The sequence below is a fragment of the Notamacropus eugenii genome, chromosome 1 (assembly GCF_028372415.1).
Source record: "Notamacropus eugenii isolate mMacEug1 chromosome 1, mMacEug1.pri_v2, whole genome shotgun sequence".
Taxonomy (NCBI): Eukaryota; Metazoa; Chordata; class Mammalia; order Diprotodontia; family Macropodidae; genus Notamacropus; species Notamacropus eugenii.
The window spans coordinates 130,445,694-130,463,257 of record NC_092872.1 but is presented as its reverse complement, the minus strand read 5'-3'; the positions used below and the strand labels follow the sequence as shown (position 1 = coordinate 130,463,257).

At 38.9% G+C, this 17,564-nt stretch overlaps 1 protein-coding gene across 6 annotated transcripts in view; it reads right to left on the bottom strand.

Moving 5' to 3' along the window:
• IQCH (IQ motif containing H) overlaps nucleotides 1-17,564 on the bottom strand; it is a 305,076-nt gene that overhangs the window by 8,859 nt on the left and 278,653 nt on the right. For 5 of the 6 annotated variants that reach the window (XM_072614735.1, XM_072614742.1, XM_072614752.1 and 2 more), the window contains one exon: nucleotides 91-152. The exons of the other annotated variant lie outside the window; for it this stretch is intronic. In XM_072614735.1, the coding sequence (XP_072470836.1) occupies nucleotides 91-152 (62 nt within the window). The remainder of the gene's footprint in view (nucleotides 1-90; nucleotides 153-17,564) is intronic. 6 annotated transcript variants of the gene reach the window in all.

Here is a 17,564-nt window from a genome sequence, read left to right as displayed (position 1 = left end):
CACTTTGATTAAAATATATAAAAGCAGAATTGCTTTTGGTTGCAAAGGCCCATTTCTTTGTTTAACTGTACCCAAATATTTCATACTCACAATATGCCCAATTTATACCTCTTCTGAGTTTCAAATAATAAAAAAATTGTTCCTTCTTTTTCCTGCAAAATTGGAGAAGAAATATCTTACTTTTTCTTAAAGAAAACGTAAAGAAAACATTCAACTTAACACCACTCAAAGCATGAAATGAAATAACTGTTTATCAAATGGAGGAGGGATAAAATTTTGCAAGTGTGTGTGTGTGTGTGTGTGTGTGTGTGTGTGTGTGTGCAGCTCCAGAAAGCAGATCTAACACAGATCAGCTGACATTATAAGGAGATCCATGATAAACAACTTTCAAATATTATCATGATCCAAGAACATAAGGGATTATCTTCTGGTAGTAATAATCTCCCTCTCCCCAGAAGCATTCAAGAAGAGACAGCATCTGAGATGCTGAGGAAGGAATCCCTGAGTTAGGTGGCAGGTTGGATGAAATGACCTTTAAGGTCCCTTCCAATTCTATGATTCTATGCTTCTAATTACTAACACATCTAATTACATACTGTCTTGCACATAGCAAGTACTTAATAAATGTCCGTGGAATTGAATTGCAACAAATCACTTTCAGTGAGAGCTTCGTATTTCAGGATTTCTTCATTGACACATGGGTTACATCTTCCTTTGTAATGGATGAAGGTTGTCAGATTTGGCTCTAGACTGACCAGATGTTTTAGTAGCATAACCTATAATCAAATACTAGAAATGTTTTTATATGGCCAAAACATCCCATAAGCGTCCTGTCTCATGCAACTGTGGACCGTTTGGTGCCCTTTAAGAAATGAGGCTAGAATATTTTCCCTAGTCACCAAGCTAAATGTAGTAATAGAAGTGAATGGCTTATTCAGTTTTCTTTTGAGGTTTTATTTTCCATTTTTTAAAATGAGTTTACATTTAAGCTCAGACAACACTGTCATGCAAAATAATAAAGCAAAGATGGATATGTTTTCATCTAAAATTCCTTCCCAGGTAGCCAGTCCCCCCTTACCATTTCCTAGATGCCAGCATCCCCTCCTAAGGTCTCTCGTCCAGGGCTGTCTTCTCTAGCAGCTTCCCAGGACCTTGGTTTTTCTATTCTCTTACCATCATCCCCTCCTATATGAATCTCTCCTGCACACCATTTTCTCTAGCAATTGAAATGCAATATGGTAAACTAATAGCTGTTAAAGTGACAACGACTGACAACTTGTCGTCTTACCTGTGTGTGGGGTATTTGCATTTACACAGAAAACCTTGTAACGTGGCAATATTCTAACCCCAGAGCTAAGGCTATGAGGCAGTTAGGTGGTGTAGGAGGTAGAACGCTGGGCCTGTAGTCATGAAGATCTCGGTCATTCAGACTCAGCCTCAGGCACTTTACTATTATGTGACCTTGAGCAAGTCACTTAATTTCTGTCTGCTTCAATTTCCTCAAGTGTAAAATGGGGATACTAAAAGCACCTCCCTTCCAGGGTTGTTCTGAGGTTCAAACGAGAAAATATTTGTGAAGTGCTTAGCACAGTGTCTGACACATAGTAGGCATTTTTCCCCCTCCCTCCAATGGAATGAATCTCTTGTAGCCAGTGAATTCTGGATCCTAACAGAATTAGGTCCAGACTGTGGATATTTAAAAAAGAAAACTTTTTACAAAACAATATAGTTTGCTTTACCTCTGACCAATTAGAAAACAGGCAACTTCTGAAGTTAAGTTAAGAATTTGTTTACCATGCTAATGGATTCAGGAAAAAACAAATACTGGAATAACAATATATTTAATCAGAACAGAAATGAATAATAAGGCATCGGAAAACAATCTTGCTCACTTTCTGGAAAGGGGATTTTGGAGCTTGAGTTCTACCAAAACTCATGGCTCTCATACGGAAGGTAGAAGCAAAAGCTTAGTACCCTCATTGTTCTCCTGCATCAGTTTCAGGGCTAAAAATTAGGAATTCTGTGATGGACCAAGTCTGAACTAAATGGAATGGATAGCCTGCTTCTTCATGGTCACTATTTCCAAAGGAACTGCCTTCTTAGCTTTCCTGAGACATTACTTGCTTTTCCTGTTCATGGTCAGTTTGCCAACTTTTCCTCAGCCAGGATGCCACAGCTTCTCTCTTTTGTGGGACCTTATGAATACTTCAGACCAATTCCAAGATGCTGCCAGTGCCTCACAAGGTCAGGAACCTTGCAGAGGACACCATTATTGCTTCCTCTCATTATTTTTCTCTGTCAGTTCTCCTGATGCCAATCAGCCTGTCTTGTGGGCCCAAAAGGCCTCATGGAAGTAGAGTCCTTCTCCTAAAGTGTGTTCTTATTCTTAATCTGTCATTGTGGGAAATGTAGTCCCTTTTTTCTCTTTTGATGTCTAGTCATTTTCATTTATGGTCAACTCTTCATGACCCCATTGGGGGTTTTCTTGACATATATACTGGAGCAGTTTTCCATTTCCTCTTCCAACTCATTCTGCAGATGAGAAAATTGAGGCAAACAGGGTGAAGTGATTTGTCTGGGGTCAGGTGGTTAGTAAATGTCTGAGGCCAGATTTGAACTCAGGAAGATGAGTCTTCCTGACTCCAGGTCCAGCACTCCATCCACTCTACTACCTAGATGTCTTTTTCTTCTCTAAGCCATGCCTATTATATCCTCCCTGCTGTAAAAAAAGAAAAAAATTCATTCCCTGAAAGTTATACTGAGAAGACAACATACAACTATTAAGTTACATATTATACAGTTACGGGTAAAATATTCCAAACAAAAAGAGTCACATACAAATACATGGTACATGATTTCTGCATTAAAGCTATATACTATATACCAAATACATAGGGCACATGTAGACACATTATACATAGCATCACATGTTAGGATTTTAATATATATATTTCACCAATGAGCACCAAACTATTCTGATCACCTTATCTTGATTGATACTTTTCACCTTAAGAATATCAGTAATCAGTTAAGTCATTGGTCATACAACCTTCAAACTTCTGTAGCCATCAGCTTTCACATCTGACCCCCTGTGGATTGGTCAGTAGTTTTATACTTATTTGCCCATAGTCCTGATTTTGGGTCAGTGGATGACTCAGGATGAATGGTGATGTCTTCAGACCCCAATAAGTCAGACTATAGGTGGCCACTCTTCTCTTGGGACTCTTAGCATGGAGTGCTAGAAAGAAAAGGAAACAGCTTCTGCATTTATTCTCCCTGCTTCTGCACAGAAATTCATTTCAGCCCAAGGTCTTCTTGATGAATTTTTGTAACCACCAACAGGGTGACAATATAGAGTTTCCCCTTCATCTAGAACTTAACATATGTCTTCCTCCTTTAAAGTATCATCAAATACCAATTGTTGATCTGAAACTGTTTCAAGACTCTCTTTTAGAACCTGCATCCTTGATTACTTCTATTACTTCTCTTGTCCTACTCACCAGGGAGTCCAACGCTCTCCATGTGGGGATTAGGTGGTTAAAATAAAACATTTTAGTAGGTCCTTAATCATTTTTTAGGTCTATTTCATAAACTGACAGTCAATATTTCAACTATTTTGTATGTAGTGGCTCTCAACCAGTTCACTCACTCACTTATGGTTTGTGGTTTGTGTGTTTGTTTGTTTGGATGCTGATTTCATACCAGGTCTTGATTCCCTGGCTGGAGTTCCCAGTAGCAAAGTGGAGCATCATATGATGCCTGTTCCTCCTTATGCTTTTCTAAACTGAGATCATAGATAGGCAATTTGACTCCTTCAGTTGAGAGTCTCCTCACTTTCCTCATCTTCAGACACTCTAAAGCACAAATAAGCAGCCATGACTCTTGCTAAAACATCAACCAGAAGTAAAATCCATGGCATTACATTAGGCAGAATTAAATAAAAGCAGTGGAAGGGCCATATTCTAGTTCCATTGGGCCTCTTGTCCAGGATCCGGGTTCTCCAGAATATTTAGCAAAATCAGTTAAAATGCTCTGGCTTTGGGTATTTTTGTAAATGACTTGTTGTTACTATTGGTCCTTCATTTTCAAAGAGGGCATCATGGGTTGATGTCTTGACTTGCATGTAAATTGGATTTAAGTGAGGCAGAGTTACACAAAATCAGCCTCACTCTCTCTTACAGAGCAAAGCATAGAGCTAGATTTTTTGATGTCTGTCAAATCAAGGACCTCCCTGAAGAGTTTACTCTTAAAATTACAGTCACAGATTCTCAGAGTCGTAAGGGACCCCCAATGCCATCTAGCTCAAACTATACCTGAATCCTTTCTACATTTAACAGACAAGTGGTCATTTAGCCTTTAGGCCTCTAGAAAAGGGGAACCAACTATCTACCTAGGCATCCCTTTTCACTTTTGGATAGCCCTATCTGTTAGAAAAATTTCCCTTTATTTGAATACTTTGTTTTTGTTTATATTGTCAAAATTTGCCTCTTTGCAACTTCCACCCATCATTCTTCATTCTGTCCTCTGGGATCATACTCTTGCACACCATAGCTCTTTCAAACACTTGAAGGCAGCTATCATGTGCCATTTTTCTTCTCCAGATGAAACATCCTCAGTTCCTCCAGTTAGTTCTCGTGTTGTTTGATCTTGAGAGCCTTCACTATGTTCATTGTGTTTCTCTTGGCATATTCCATCTTTTTAATGTAAGGTCCAGAACTCCAGATCCCTCAGGGGCAGGTAAATGGGACTATCCCTTTGCTAATCCTTGAGACTGCCTGTCTTAAGGCAGTCTAAGATCACATTAGACTTCTTGGCTGTCATATCACAGCATTAGCCCATTGAAAAATCCTATGACTTGGCCACCAACTATGAAACTTTAAATTTCTAACCTTTAATTTTATCTTAGATTCCAGCCAATGTTTTAGTCCATTGAAGTTTGAGGTCATGTCTCTGATATCTGATTTGATAGCTATCCCTCCTAGCTTTGTGTTATTTGCACATTTGATAAGCATTCCATCTATATCTATATCCAGTTCATGGATAACAACACAGGGTCAAGCACAGAACCCAGGAACACTCAACTAGAGAAGTGCTTTCTAAATGACACCAAGTCACTAATGGTCATCACTCTTTGGGGCTGGTCATTCAATCAGTTCAGAAGTCACTTGCTCTGTCATCTAGATCAGTTGTCTCCAAAGTGGAGGCTAGGTTCTAACCCCAAAGGTGGCCTGACCCCAAGGGATATATGGTCAACCGATAAGAGAGTAGGAAGATGAGTCACTCCCCAATCTCTTCCCAATAGCCAATCACAGAATTTATTTCCAATAAAACCACACCTATTCTTGTCCCCTAACATTCCCCTACTCTACCTATTCCCTCTGCTGTACACTTAGTTCTCACTATCCCTACTTCTACAGCATGCATCTTGCCATTAAGGTAGTTTTAAAACTAACCTCCACCTAGGCACCCATAGCTGCAGTTGCACAGTTAGCATTGGAACCCACCTCCTACCTGCCCAACCTGTCCTTTTCCCTTAGATCACCTCATGGCATTGAAGATAGGCATGCGAGGGTAGATTTTGCCTCTAGGGCAGTGACTGGGTGGTTAAGAGCCATGCCTCTCTTCTTCTCCCCACTCCCTTTTCATTTTGGGTATGACAGAGTGAGTTGCAGAGATTTGCAATATGTGTCACAGATTTTATTACATTTTTTTCCCTCCCAAACCCATCCTTCTTCCATATTTCCATATTTCTGTTGAGGGTGCCACCATATTTCCATATTTCCAAGTTTGCCATCTTGGTTTCATTTTCATCCACTCATTCATCATCATGCCTGAACTATGGCAATGACCTAATTGTTTTCCTTGCACTTAATTCTGCCCTTGTCTCTAATCCACCCCCCAAACAGCTGTCAAAGTGTTTTCCTAAACCAGTCTCTTCCTTACTCAAAAACTCCTGTGGCTCCCTATTGACAAGGATTAAGTATTTCATCTTTACTTCATGTTTTTAAAAGTCTATTTTTTTGTGTAAAATTTAGTACAGTAATACATGAATATAACTAGGAAATAGGTAAGTATAAATATATTGGAGGGGTATGCCTAATTTTTTTTTTTTATTAATTTTTTTATTTTTTTAATGTTTAACAATCACTGCCATACAATTGCGATTTTATCCCTCCCCACCCACCCCCCACTACCTCCCTCCCTCCCCACGACTGCATACAATTCTGTATAGATTCTACATATACTTTCCTATTGAGTATATTTTCACTATAGTCATGCTGTGTAGTCAGACTAAGATAAATGAAAGAATCCGTATAACAAATCAGAACATGATACACAAACAGATACACATACACAAACATGATCTGCTACATTATGTGAGTGACTTCCATATTTCTCTCTCTGAGTGTGGAAGGCATTTTGCCTTGAGGTCCACCATTGGGATTTTTTTTTTTTTTCAGAAGTTCTTGTGTTATTACAAAAATCTAAGTCTACCAGAAAAAACTCTCACACACTGTGGTTGTTGCTGTGCATAAAGTTCTCCTGGTTCTGCTCCTTTCACTCAGCATCAGGTCATATAAGTCCTTCCAGGCCTCTCTGAAGTCTTCTTGTTCATCATTTCTTATGGCACAATAGTACTCCATTACATTCATATACCATAATTTATTCAGCCATTCCCCAATTGATGGACATCCCCTTGACTTCCAGTTTTTGGCAACTACATAGAGTGCTGCTATAAATATTTTTGTACATGTGGGACCCTTTCCCATTTTTATGATCTCTTGGGGATATAGTCCTAGTAGTGATATTGCTGGGTCAAAGGGTATGCACATTTTTGTAGCCCTTTGGGCATAGTTCCAAATTGCTCTCCAGAATGGTTGGATGCGCTCACAGCTCCACCAACAATGAATTAGTGTTCCAACTCTCCCACATCCTCTCCAGCATTTATCATTTTCTTGTTCTGTCATGTTTGCCAATCTTATAGGTGTGATGTGGTACCTCAGAGTTGTTTTGATTTGCATCTCTCTAACCAATAGTGATTTAGAGCATTTTTTCATATGATTATAGATAGCTTTAGTTTCTTCCTCTGAAAATTGCCTGTTCATATCCTTTGACCATTTATCAATTGGGGAATGACTTGTATGATTATACATTTGGGTCAGTTCTCTATATATTCTAGAAATGAGGCCTTTATCCCCGAGCTTAGCTGTAAAAATTTTTTCCCAATTTACTACATCCCTCCGGATTTTGGTTGCATTGGGTTTGGTTGTGCAAAAACTTCTCAGTTTAATGTAATCAAAGTTATCCATTTTGCATTTCATAATGCATTCTATCTCTCCTTTAGTAAAGAATTCTTCCCTTCTCCATAGATCTGATAAATACACTATTCCTTGCTTCTCCAGTTTGTTCATGGTATCAATCTTTATACCTAAATCATGTACCCATTTGGACTTTATTCTTGTGTACGGTGTCAGGTATGGGTCTATGCCTAATTTCCGCCACACTGTTATCCAGTTTTCCCAGCAATTTTTGTCAAACAATGGGTTCTTATCCCAGAAGCTGGGGTCCTTGGGTTTATCAAACAGAAGGTTGCTATATTCCTTGCCTACTGCGTCTTGAGTGCCAAGTCTATTCCACTTGTCTACCTCTCTGTTTCTTAGCCAATACCAAGTGGTTTTGATAATTGCTGCTTTATAGTACAGTTTAAGGTCTGGTAGCGCTAGGCCACCTTCCCAAGCATTTCTTTTCATTAGTCCCTTTGATATTCTGGACCTTTTGTTTTTCCAAATGAATTTTGATATTATTTTATCCAGCTCTAGAAAGTAATTGTCTGATAGTTTAATTGGTATGGCACTAAATAAGTATATTAATTTGGGTAGAATTGTCATTTTTATTATATTAGCACGGCCTACCCATGAGCAACTAATGTTTTTCCACTTACTTAAATCTGAGTTTATTTGTGCAAAAAGTGTCTTGTAATTGTGTTCATATAGTCCCTGGGTTTGTTTTGGCAGGTAGACTCCTAAGTATTTTATACTGTCTGCCCTAACTTTAAATGGGATTTCTCTTTCTATCTCTTGCTGTTGAACTTTGTTGCTAATATATAGGAATGCAGAGGATTTGTGTGGGTTTATTTTGTACCCTGCAACTTTGCCAAAGTTGTTTATTAATTCAAGTAATTTTTTACTTGAATCTCTGGGATTCTCTAGGTAAATCATCATATCATCTGCAAAGAGTGATAACTTAGTTTCTTCTTTGGCTATTCTAATTCCTTGAATATCTTTATCTTGTCTAATTGCTACAGCTAACATTTCTAGTACCATATTGAATAATAGTGGTGATAATGGACAACCTTGTTTCACCCCTGATCTTATTGGGAATGCATCTAGCTTATCCCCATTGCATATAATGCTTGCTGAAGGTTTTAGATAGATACTGCTTATTATTTTATGGAAAGTTCCCTTTATTCCTACGTTCTCCAATGTTTTTAGTAGGAATGGATGTTGTATTTTGTCAAAAGCTTTTTCTGCATCTATTGAGATAATCATGTGGTTTTTGTTAGCTTTGTTGTTGATGTGATCGATAATGCTAATAGTTTTCCTAATATTGAACCAGCCCTGTAGTCCTGGTATGAATCCTACCTGATCATAATGTATTAATCTCGTGATAAGATGCTGTATTCGTTTTGCTAAGATCTTATTTAAAATTTTTGCATCTATATTCATTAGGGAAATTGGTCTATAATTTTCTTTCTCTGTTTTGTCTCTTCCTGGTTTGGGTATCAAAACCATATTTGTATCATAGAAAGAATTTGGGAGGACTCCTTCTTCCCCAATTTTCAAGAATAGTGTATGTAGTATTGGAATTAACTGTTCTTTAAATGTTTGATAGAATTCACTTGTGAATCCATCTGGCCCTGGAGATTTTTTCCTAGGGAGTTCATTGATGGCTTGTTCAATTTCTTTTTCTGAGATGGGGTTGTTTAAGTATTCAACTTCCTCTTCTGTTAATCTGGGCAATTTGTATTTTTTAAAATATTCATCCATCTCGTTTAGATTGTCGAATTTGTGGGCATAAAGTTGGGCAAAGTAGTTTCTAATTATTGTTTTAATTTCCTCCTCATTGGAGGTGAGTTCACCCCTTTCATTTTTAATGTTAGTAATTTGGTTTTCTTCTTTCTTTTTTTTGATCAGATTAACCAAAGGTTTATCAATTTTATTAGTTTTTTCATAAAACCAACTATTGGTTTTATTTATTAATTCAATAGTTTTCTTTATTTCAATTTTATTAATCTCTCCTTTGGTTTTCAGTATTTCTAATTTGGTATTTACTTGGGGATTTTCAATTTGTTCTTTTTCTAGCTTTTTCAACTGCAAGCCTAAGTCATTGATCTCCTCTTTCTCTATTTTATTTATGTAAGCATTCAGAGATATAAAACTTCCCCTAATAACTGCTTTTGCAGTGTCCCATAAGTTTTGGTACGTTGTCTCACTATTGTCATTCTCTTGAATGAAGTTGTTGATTGTTTCTATGATTTCTTCTTTAACCCAATCCTTCTTTAGAATTAGATTATTTAGTTTCCAATTGATTTTTGGTTTCTCTTTCCATGGCCTTTTATTACATGTAATTTTTAATGCATTATGATCTGAAAAGGATGCATTGATTATCTCTACCTTTCTGCACTGGATTGTGAGATTTTTATGTCCTAGTACATGGTCAATTTTTGTAAATGTTCCATGTACCGCTGAGAAAAAGGTATATTCCTTTCTATTCCCATTTAATTTTCTCCAAAGATCTATCATATCTACCTTATCCAGAGTTTTATTTACCTCCTTAACCTCTTTCTTGTTTATTTTAAGGTTGGATTTATCGAGTTCAGAGAGGGGGAGGTTGAGGTCCCCCACTAGTATAGTTTTGCTATCAATTTCTTCCTTCAACTCCCCCAACCTCTCCTCTAAGAATCTGGATGCTATACCACTTGGAGCATACATGTTTAGTAATGATATTGCTTCATTGTCTATGGTGCCTTTTAGTAGGATATAGTTTCCATCCTTATCCCTTTTGATTAGATCTATTTCTGCTTTTGCTTTGTCTGAGATTAGGATTGCTACTCCTGCCTTTCTTACATGAGCTGAAGCACAATATATTCTGCTCCATCCTTTGACCTTTATCCTATGTGTATCCCCCCGTTTCAAATGTGTTTCTTGTAAGCAGCATATTGTTGGATTATGGCTTTTAATCCATTCTGCTATCCGTCTCCGTTTTATGGGAGAGTTCATCCCATTCACATTCACAGTTATGATTACAATCTGTGTATTTCCCTCCACCCTCTTTCCCACCATTTGTGCTTTTAACTCTCCCGTCTCCCTTCCCCTCCTCAATAGTATTCACTTTTCTCCCCCTCCTCCTGCAGCCTTCCCCTCCTTCTTTTAGCCCCCCTCCCTTTTACTCCCCTTTACTCTTATTGCTTCTTTCCTCCCTTTTAGCCACCCTCCCCTTTCTTCCCCCTTCCCCTCCTACTACCTATAGAGCTAGTTAGGATTATCTGCTTAAGGTTATTGTTCCCTCCTTTGAACAAATCAGATGAGAGTACCTCTCAAACAATGCTCATCTCCCTCCCCTCCTTCCCTCTACTATGGTTTTGTACTTCTTCCTGTGATATAATTTGCCATTTTCTGCTTCCCCCTTTCCACACCTCCTATTACATTCCCTTCTCATACTTAAATCATATTTTTGCCATGACATCATTTACTTTATGCCCGTTCCCTCTACATATATCCCTTTTATCATAATAGCTGCACAGTTCTCAAGATTAACAGGTATCATCTTCCCTTACAGGGAGGTAAACAGATTGCCCTAATTGAGTTGCAAGTTTTTGTTTTTGTTTTTTCCCCTCTGTTTACCTTTTTATGATTCTCTGGAGACCTGCATTTGAAGATCAAATTGTCTATTGAGTTCTGGTGTTTTGGTCAGGAAGCTCTGGAAATCCCTTATTTCGTTGAATGACTTTCTCCTTGCCTGAAATGTTATGCTGAACTTTGCTGGGTAGTTGATCCTTGGTTGGAGTCCCAACTCCTTTGCCTTACGGAATATTGGGTTCCAATTCTTTCGATCTTTTAATGTAGAAGCTGCAAGGTCCTGTGTGATCCTGACTGTGTGACCTTGATATTTAAATTGTTTCTTTCTGGCTGCTTGTAGTATTTTCTCCTTCACTTGATAGCTCTGGAATTTGGCAACTATATTTCTTGGGGTTTTGATTTTGGGATCCCTTTCCGGTGGGGAACGGTGGATTCTTTCGATGACTATTTTGCCCTCTGAGTCTAGTACTTCTGGGCAGTTTTCCTTGATGATTTCCTGGAAGATATTGTCCAGACTCTTTTCTTCATCATGGGTTTCTGGCAGGCCAATAATTCTTAGATTTTCTCTCCTGGATCTATTTTCCAGGTCAGTTGTTTTTCCAATTAAATATTTTAGATTTTCTTCTATCTTTTCATTCTTTAAATTTTGTTTTACTGATTCTTGTTGCCTCATTGAGTCATTAGTTTCTACTTGCCCAATTCTAATCTTGATCGTATTGTTTTCTTCAGTTAGCTTTCGCATCTCCTTTTCCATCTGGCCAATTTTTCCCTTTAAGGAGCTATTTTCTCCATTTAATTTTTGTACTTCTTTTTCCATTCGACCAATTTTCCCAGTTAGGTTTTGGGTTTCCTTTTCCATCTGATCAATTTTCCCTATTAGGTTTTGAGTTTCCTTTTCCGTTTGATTAACTCTTCCTTTTAGGGAATTATTCTCTCCAGTTAATTTTTGAACTTCCTTTTCCATTTCTTCAATTTTCTTTTTCAGATTGATGTTCTCATCAGTGAATTCTTTTTTTATGGTTTTAAAATCATTGGCCAGTTTTTCTTTTATATCCTTCTTCAGACGTTCCAGGTAATCTAGTTGTGCTTGCGAGAAATTCATAGTCCCATCTGAGGTTTCAGATGGAAGTACAGTCTCAGCTCTGACCTCTTTGGTGTTTGTGTTTTGGTCCTTATCCCCATAGAAAGATTCTATGGTTTTTTCACTTTTCGTCTGCTTTTTCCGATTCATGATGTTGGCTGAGTGTTGTAGCTTTTGGTTCTTTCAGTCAGAAGATACAGATCTTTTAAGTTGAGTTGATGTTTGTCTAGGCTAAAAGCAGGCTTTTTTTTGTTGTTGTTGTTTCCCAGATCAACCCTGGGTTTAGCTTGATAGGTGTGTGGGAGGTGTGGTCTGGTCTCAGGATATCTCCTCAGCTGGCCTGAGGCAAAGGCAAGGTCCGGGGGATGGTGATCCCAGCTTCCCTATTGTCTTCCCTTTTCCCCTGGAGGGCTGGGGTACGCCTAGAGGCTAATGCGTGTTCCCGCCCCTCCTGGGGCTCGTCTCCCGGGCTGCGGCTTGCTTGGGTCTCAGTGCGAATTTTTCTCTGCCCTGGGTCGTCTGTCCCTCCAGATAGCCTCCACCACGGTAGGAAGAATCCCCCTTTGCCACCTCTCCAGCCTCTGGTGTTATGAGACCACCCGCCCCCTTCTGCTGCTCCCACTGATCCAGGATCAATCTGGGGAAGAATTTTATGGTTCCCTCACGGTCATCGAGGGGGAGGGGAGAGCACTTACTGATCACTCCGGCATCCCAGCTCCTGGATGTTCAAGTAGTGACCCACTGAAGTCCCGTCTTTAGGCTGAAGATTTCAAAGGCTGTTGCGCTGATATCGTTGGCTCGGCCTGGCTTATCTCCTGCTCCGCTGGTCTCGCCCGCCACTCTCGGGCCCCTTGGGTCGCCTCCGCCCTGCCGCGCCGACCGCGCTGCGCTGTGCGCCGGGGTCTTACCCCCGCGGAACAGATCCCTCCCGTGGACCCCCCAGTCCAGCCTGGGCTCCGAATCTGTCAAAGTCCGTCTCCCACTGGATTCTACACCTCCAAAGCCTGGTCAGACTCTCCCCCCAGATATATCCAGAGGAGTTTCTCCAGGAGCTTAGGTGAGTCGTAGCTTTCACTCCGCCATCTTGGCTCCGCCCCTAAGGATCTGCCTAATTTTTTTTTAACCAATGGGGTGTGCAATAAAGACGTTAGAGACTTCTGCTCTAGAGCTTCTCTAGAAGCTCTCTCTGCTTCTTTTCCACAACAGCTGTAACAACGCTGGCTAATCATTTGCTAAAATCTAGTTTAAATGACATCTGTAACATTTCCCAGTCTGCCAGTCTAGTAACTCTAGCATAAAAGGAAAGGAGGCTAGTCTGGATTCCTGCAGTACCAGTACAGGTAACTTTCAATCCCCAAGCATTTATGAAATGCCTATGATGTGCTAGGCACTGTGTTTGGTGCTGAGGATACAAAGATACAAAGAACACAGCTTACATGCTAAAGGGGGAGTAAATGTATACATTTTTAAACTATATGGTGAAACTTTGACCTAAAGCATCTATCTTAATCCTGGATAGACTCCAAGTAGATTATAGGTATAACCAGTTGTGGACCTTTGTGTACTTAAAGTCAAACCATGTGGATTTTTAATTTTTTGCATATTTTATTGATATGTTTTGTTTTTATATCAGTTTTATTTTTGAATACGTCCCTCCCCTACAAGTCAATGGATGAGCCATCATCCCTTGTAACAAAGAATTTTTGAAATGAGAAAAAAACAGCTAATCAAAACTGTCCAATATATCAAACAATCTGACAGTATATTCAATATTCTATACCCATAATTCCCCACCTCTGCAAAGAAAGGAGGGAGATACATTTTCTCAGCTCTCTCTCAGGCCAGGCTCCTTGATATTATAAATTACACAGCATTCCGTTTCATTCCTTTATTTTTTCCATTGACATTGTTATAGCCAGTATGTGCATTGTTTTCTTGATTCTGCTTATGTAAATATTCCCAAGCTTCCCTGAATTCTTCATATTTGTTCGGTGCAGTAATATTCCATTATACTTATGTGCCACAATTTGTTTAGCATTTCCACAATTGAGCATCTATTTGTTCCCAGTTATTTGCTACTACAAAAATTGTGGTTGTGTCTGTCTGGGACCTCCTTGGGTTATATGCCGGCAGTGGGAACTCTGAGTCAAAAGACATGGACTTCTTGGTCACTTTTTAAGAATAATTCCAAATTGTTTTCCGGCATGATTAGATCAATCCACTGTTTCATCAATGGTATATTAGTGTAATTATCTTTCCATAGTTCTTCCACATTGACTATTTACATCTTTTGTAATCTTTGCTAATTTTCTAGATTTGAGGTAAAGCCTAAGAGCTGTTTTGAGTTGTATTTGTCTAATTATTAGTGACTTGAAGCAATCTTCCATATGATTCTAAATAGTGTGCAGTTTTTCTTTTGAGAACTATTTGTTCCCTGGTGATTTTAAAAATGGTAAATTTGCTTATCTGGCTTGCTTTTCCCTTATCCAATTAGGAAACTGGGAACTTAGCTAGTTATTCAGTTATTTGCTTGGCTAACAGATCCAGACAAGGAACAGTATTAAAACAGTAAAGCATTTAATCTGTACAGAGATGAATAGTAAAGCAAAGAGAAACAATCTCATTCACACTCAGAGAGAGCTGAGTTTCATTCCCCCTTTCCTTCAGAGAAATTTGCAACTTAAGTGATGTTAAAATTTATAGCTTTGATAGGGATGACATAGGTAAAGTCTCAGCAGGGTCCAGGACAGGTCTCAGGGCTGGAGATGAAGATTTCACTATAATGCCAAAGCTATATTCAATTGCTTGCCTGCTTCTTGGTCTATGTCTCCAATATAGCTCTTGACTTGGCTTACCCTAGATGCTACTTGATGCTTGTGTTCAGTTGTAATATTTTCCAGATTCAGGATATCTCATTGTCCTTAGTTCTGCCAGGTATCAAAGATGCTGAAGAATTCATGAGTTCTTAGACACTTTCATTTCCCTATGTGGCCATGAACCTGACAGAGAGTATCAAACAACCTGGAAATCCTGGTTCTCCCAGTGAGGGTTTCCATTTTGAGTCTAGTATTTTGGGAAATGTATTTTCTGGGCCTCTGCCATGCCTTGAATGCTCTATTTCATTCAGAAACTTCAGGCATGAGAATGTAGGATCTAGAGCAATATGAGACCTCAGAGCTCAAAACTCTCATTTGACAGGTAAGAAAATTGAAGGTCAAGAGAAATTAAGTGACTTCCGCAAGTAACACAGGATGTTACACAGTTAGTAAGTAGTGTTGGGATTTGAATCAATTCCTCGACTCTTGTTAATATCACTACAACACAGCTGCATGATGACAGCTGGTAGGGGAGAGAGGCATTTAGAAGGGCAGGGAAAAACCATCAATGACATCACATAAGGAACTACGAATTTGCCTACAGAGATAAGTACAACCATGGCCCCAGAAGTCTTTGGTACACACACACACACACACACACACACACACACACACACACACACACACACACACACGCACACACATTTATTTATTTATAGCATTCATCTATCTATTCACATAACACAACACATACCAACATGATTATTTTCATTACCTGGCAGCCATTATAAGGCTCATTTAGTTTAAGGATCAATGGGAGGATTGCAGTAGCTTCAATCTAGTTGGTAGAAATGAAAACTTACCAGGGCTGAACCCAATCTCAATGAATTCACTTTCCAAGGAAAATATGTCAGTTGTAAGTTCATATTGCTCTTTGATTGAGGCTTTGAAAAGAATAAAGTCATTTGATGTTTCTTCAAAAGAATGAGACCAGCACATTATAAGCAGTGGAAACAATCTTGTATAGAGAAAATGGACTCATGGATTCTGCCCATTTCTGTATACATTTCTCATATTGCTTAATTATACTCTTTCATTCAAGGCCTCTTAAGGCTTTGGCCATAGATGGCTAACAACTTGGCTACTTCTTATTAACTTTGAATCTTGGAGGCTCCTTTGGATCTTTTTATATTTCTACCATCCAAATAATTCATTGCTTAGCTACAGGATTAAAAGCCACTCCTGGCTGAGATGGTGCATTCTAGATGCACTGAGCTAGTGTATTGACAATTCTAACTTGCACCAGTCTTCTGGAGACATAGATTTCTCTATAGGGCTACTTATATATTTTCTATAATTTTTTCAATAGTTTCTTTGTCAGGTCTGCAGGTCTGGGCCATCTCAGTCAGTGTACTTATTATAACTGACCTTGTCCTCTGATTATCACTGTTGAGTAACTGCATCATATTTAATTTTCTCCTCTGCATCCATCTCAATAGACAAGGCATTAGACATTTTTTCTTTCCTCTCCTATCCAGTGGATATTGGGTCATATGTGTTTTTGGAAAGGTACCTCCATCTCCAAAAACCTCTAGTAATCTAGGTATCTGACCTTTCTGATACCTAGATGGGGGAGGTTCTCTTCATGACTAGACTAGCACATTTTGTTTTGACCTCTGTAACCTTGCCCTTTCTTCAGCTTCAAGTTGGTACTGATAAAGCTGAGCCAGAGCGGACAAAAAGCTGGGCAGTGCCGATGGCTGAGTGGGGAGGAGTTTCCTAGGCAACAGCATGGGGCCAGGGATGAAGAAGGGCATAGGGAGCCGAGGTTACGGTGAAATGACGGTTTGTAAAAAAGTGCACACACACACGCACACGTGCACACACATATGCGCACACACACACACCACACACATGCATACACACATGCACACACACACACACCAAACCACTTTCAGATCCAACTCTACCACAGGTTGACTCTGCAATGTTATAGAAATTCTTTAGTTTCCTAAAAACTGAACTTTTTTTATCTGCAGTTTGTAGACAGTAACATTTACATCCATGTTTTTGTTGCTCTTGATCCTCATTAACTCTCATTGAAATAGCTTTGTAAAGTTTCCAAAGTGTTATACATACATAATGCCATGTGATTGTTCCAAAACAAACAAACCAACCCTGTGGGGTAGGTGGTGAATGAGGCTGAGAGGTTTAGTTACTTGGACAAGAAAATAAAGCGAATGGTTAACATGATGGTGGTTCTAAAAAGACACCTACAAGAAGCATTTCATTTAAAGAGGGGCCTCCCACCTCTATTCAAAGGTTTTCCTAAGGGATAACACTGTAGGAAGTCATAGACACTTATCTAATACATGGGGAAAGGTTCTAAGGAAGGAGAAATGGATGGTCTGTTGGACTTTGGAGTAGTCGTGTAACCCACAAGGAAATTTCTTGTACCAGATTTTTATTATCACACCATTTTAGTATCTCTTTTAATGTCTTTTCCCCTGCTTCCTTTTGTAAATTTCTACTTTTTATTCTTTCTTTTCCTTCTTCTTTTTATAATTTTCACATGTCCTCTGCTTTTCTTCTGTTCTCCTTTTTCTTCTCTGGACTTTTCTGAACTGGCTAATTGCTCAGAAGGTAAGAGAAGACTTGAAGTCAAGAAGACCTGAGTTTAAATCCCTTCCTGGAAGACTTACGATCTATGTGAACCCAGGGAAGTCACTTAACCTCTCTCAAACATTAGTTTCTTCATCTGTAGTAGTACTTACTTCACAAGATTGTTGTAAGGCTTAAATGAAATAG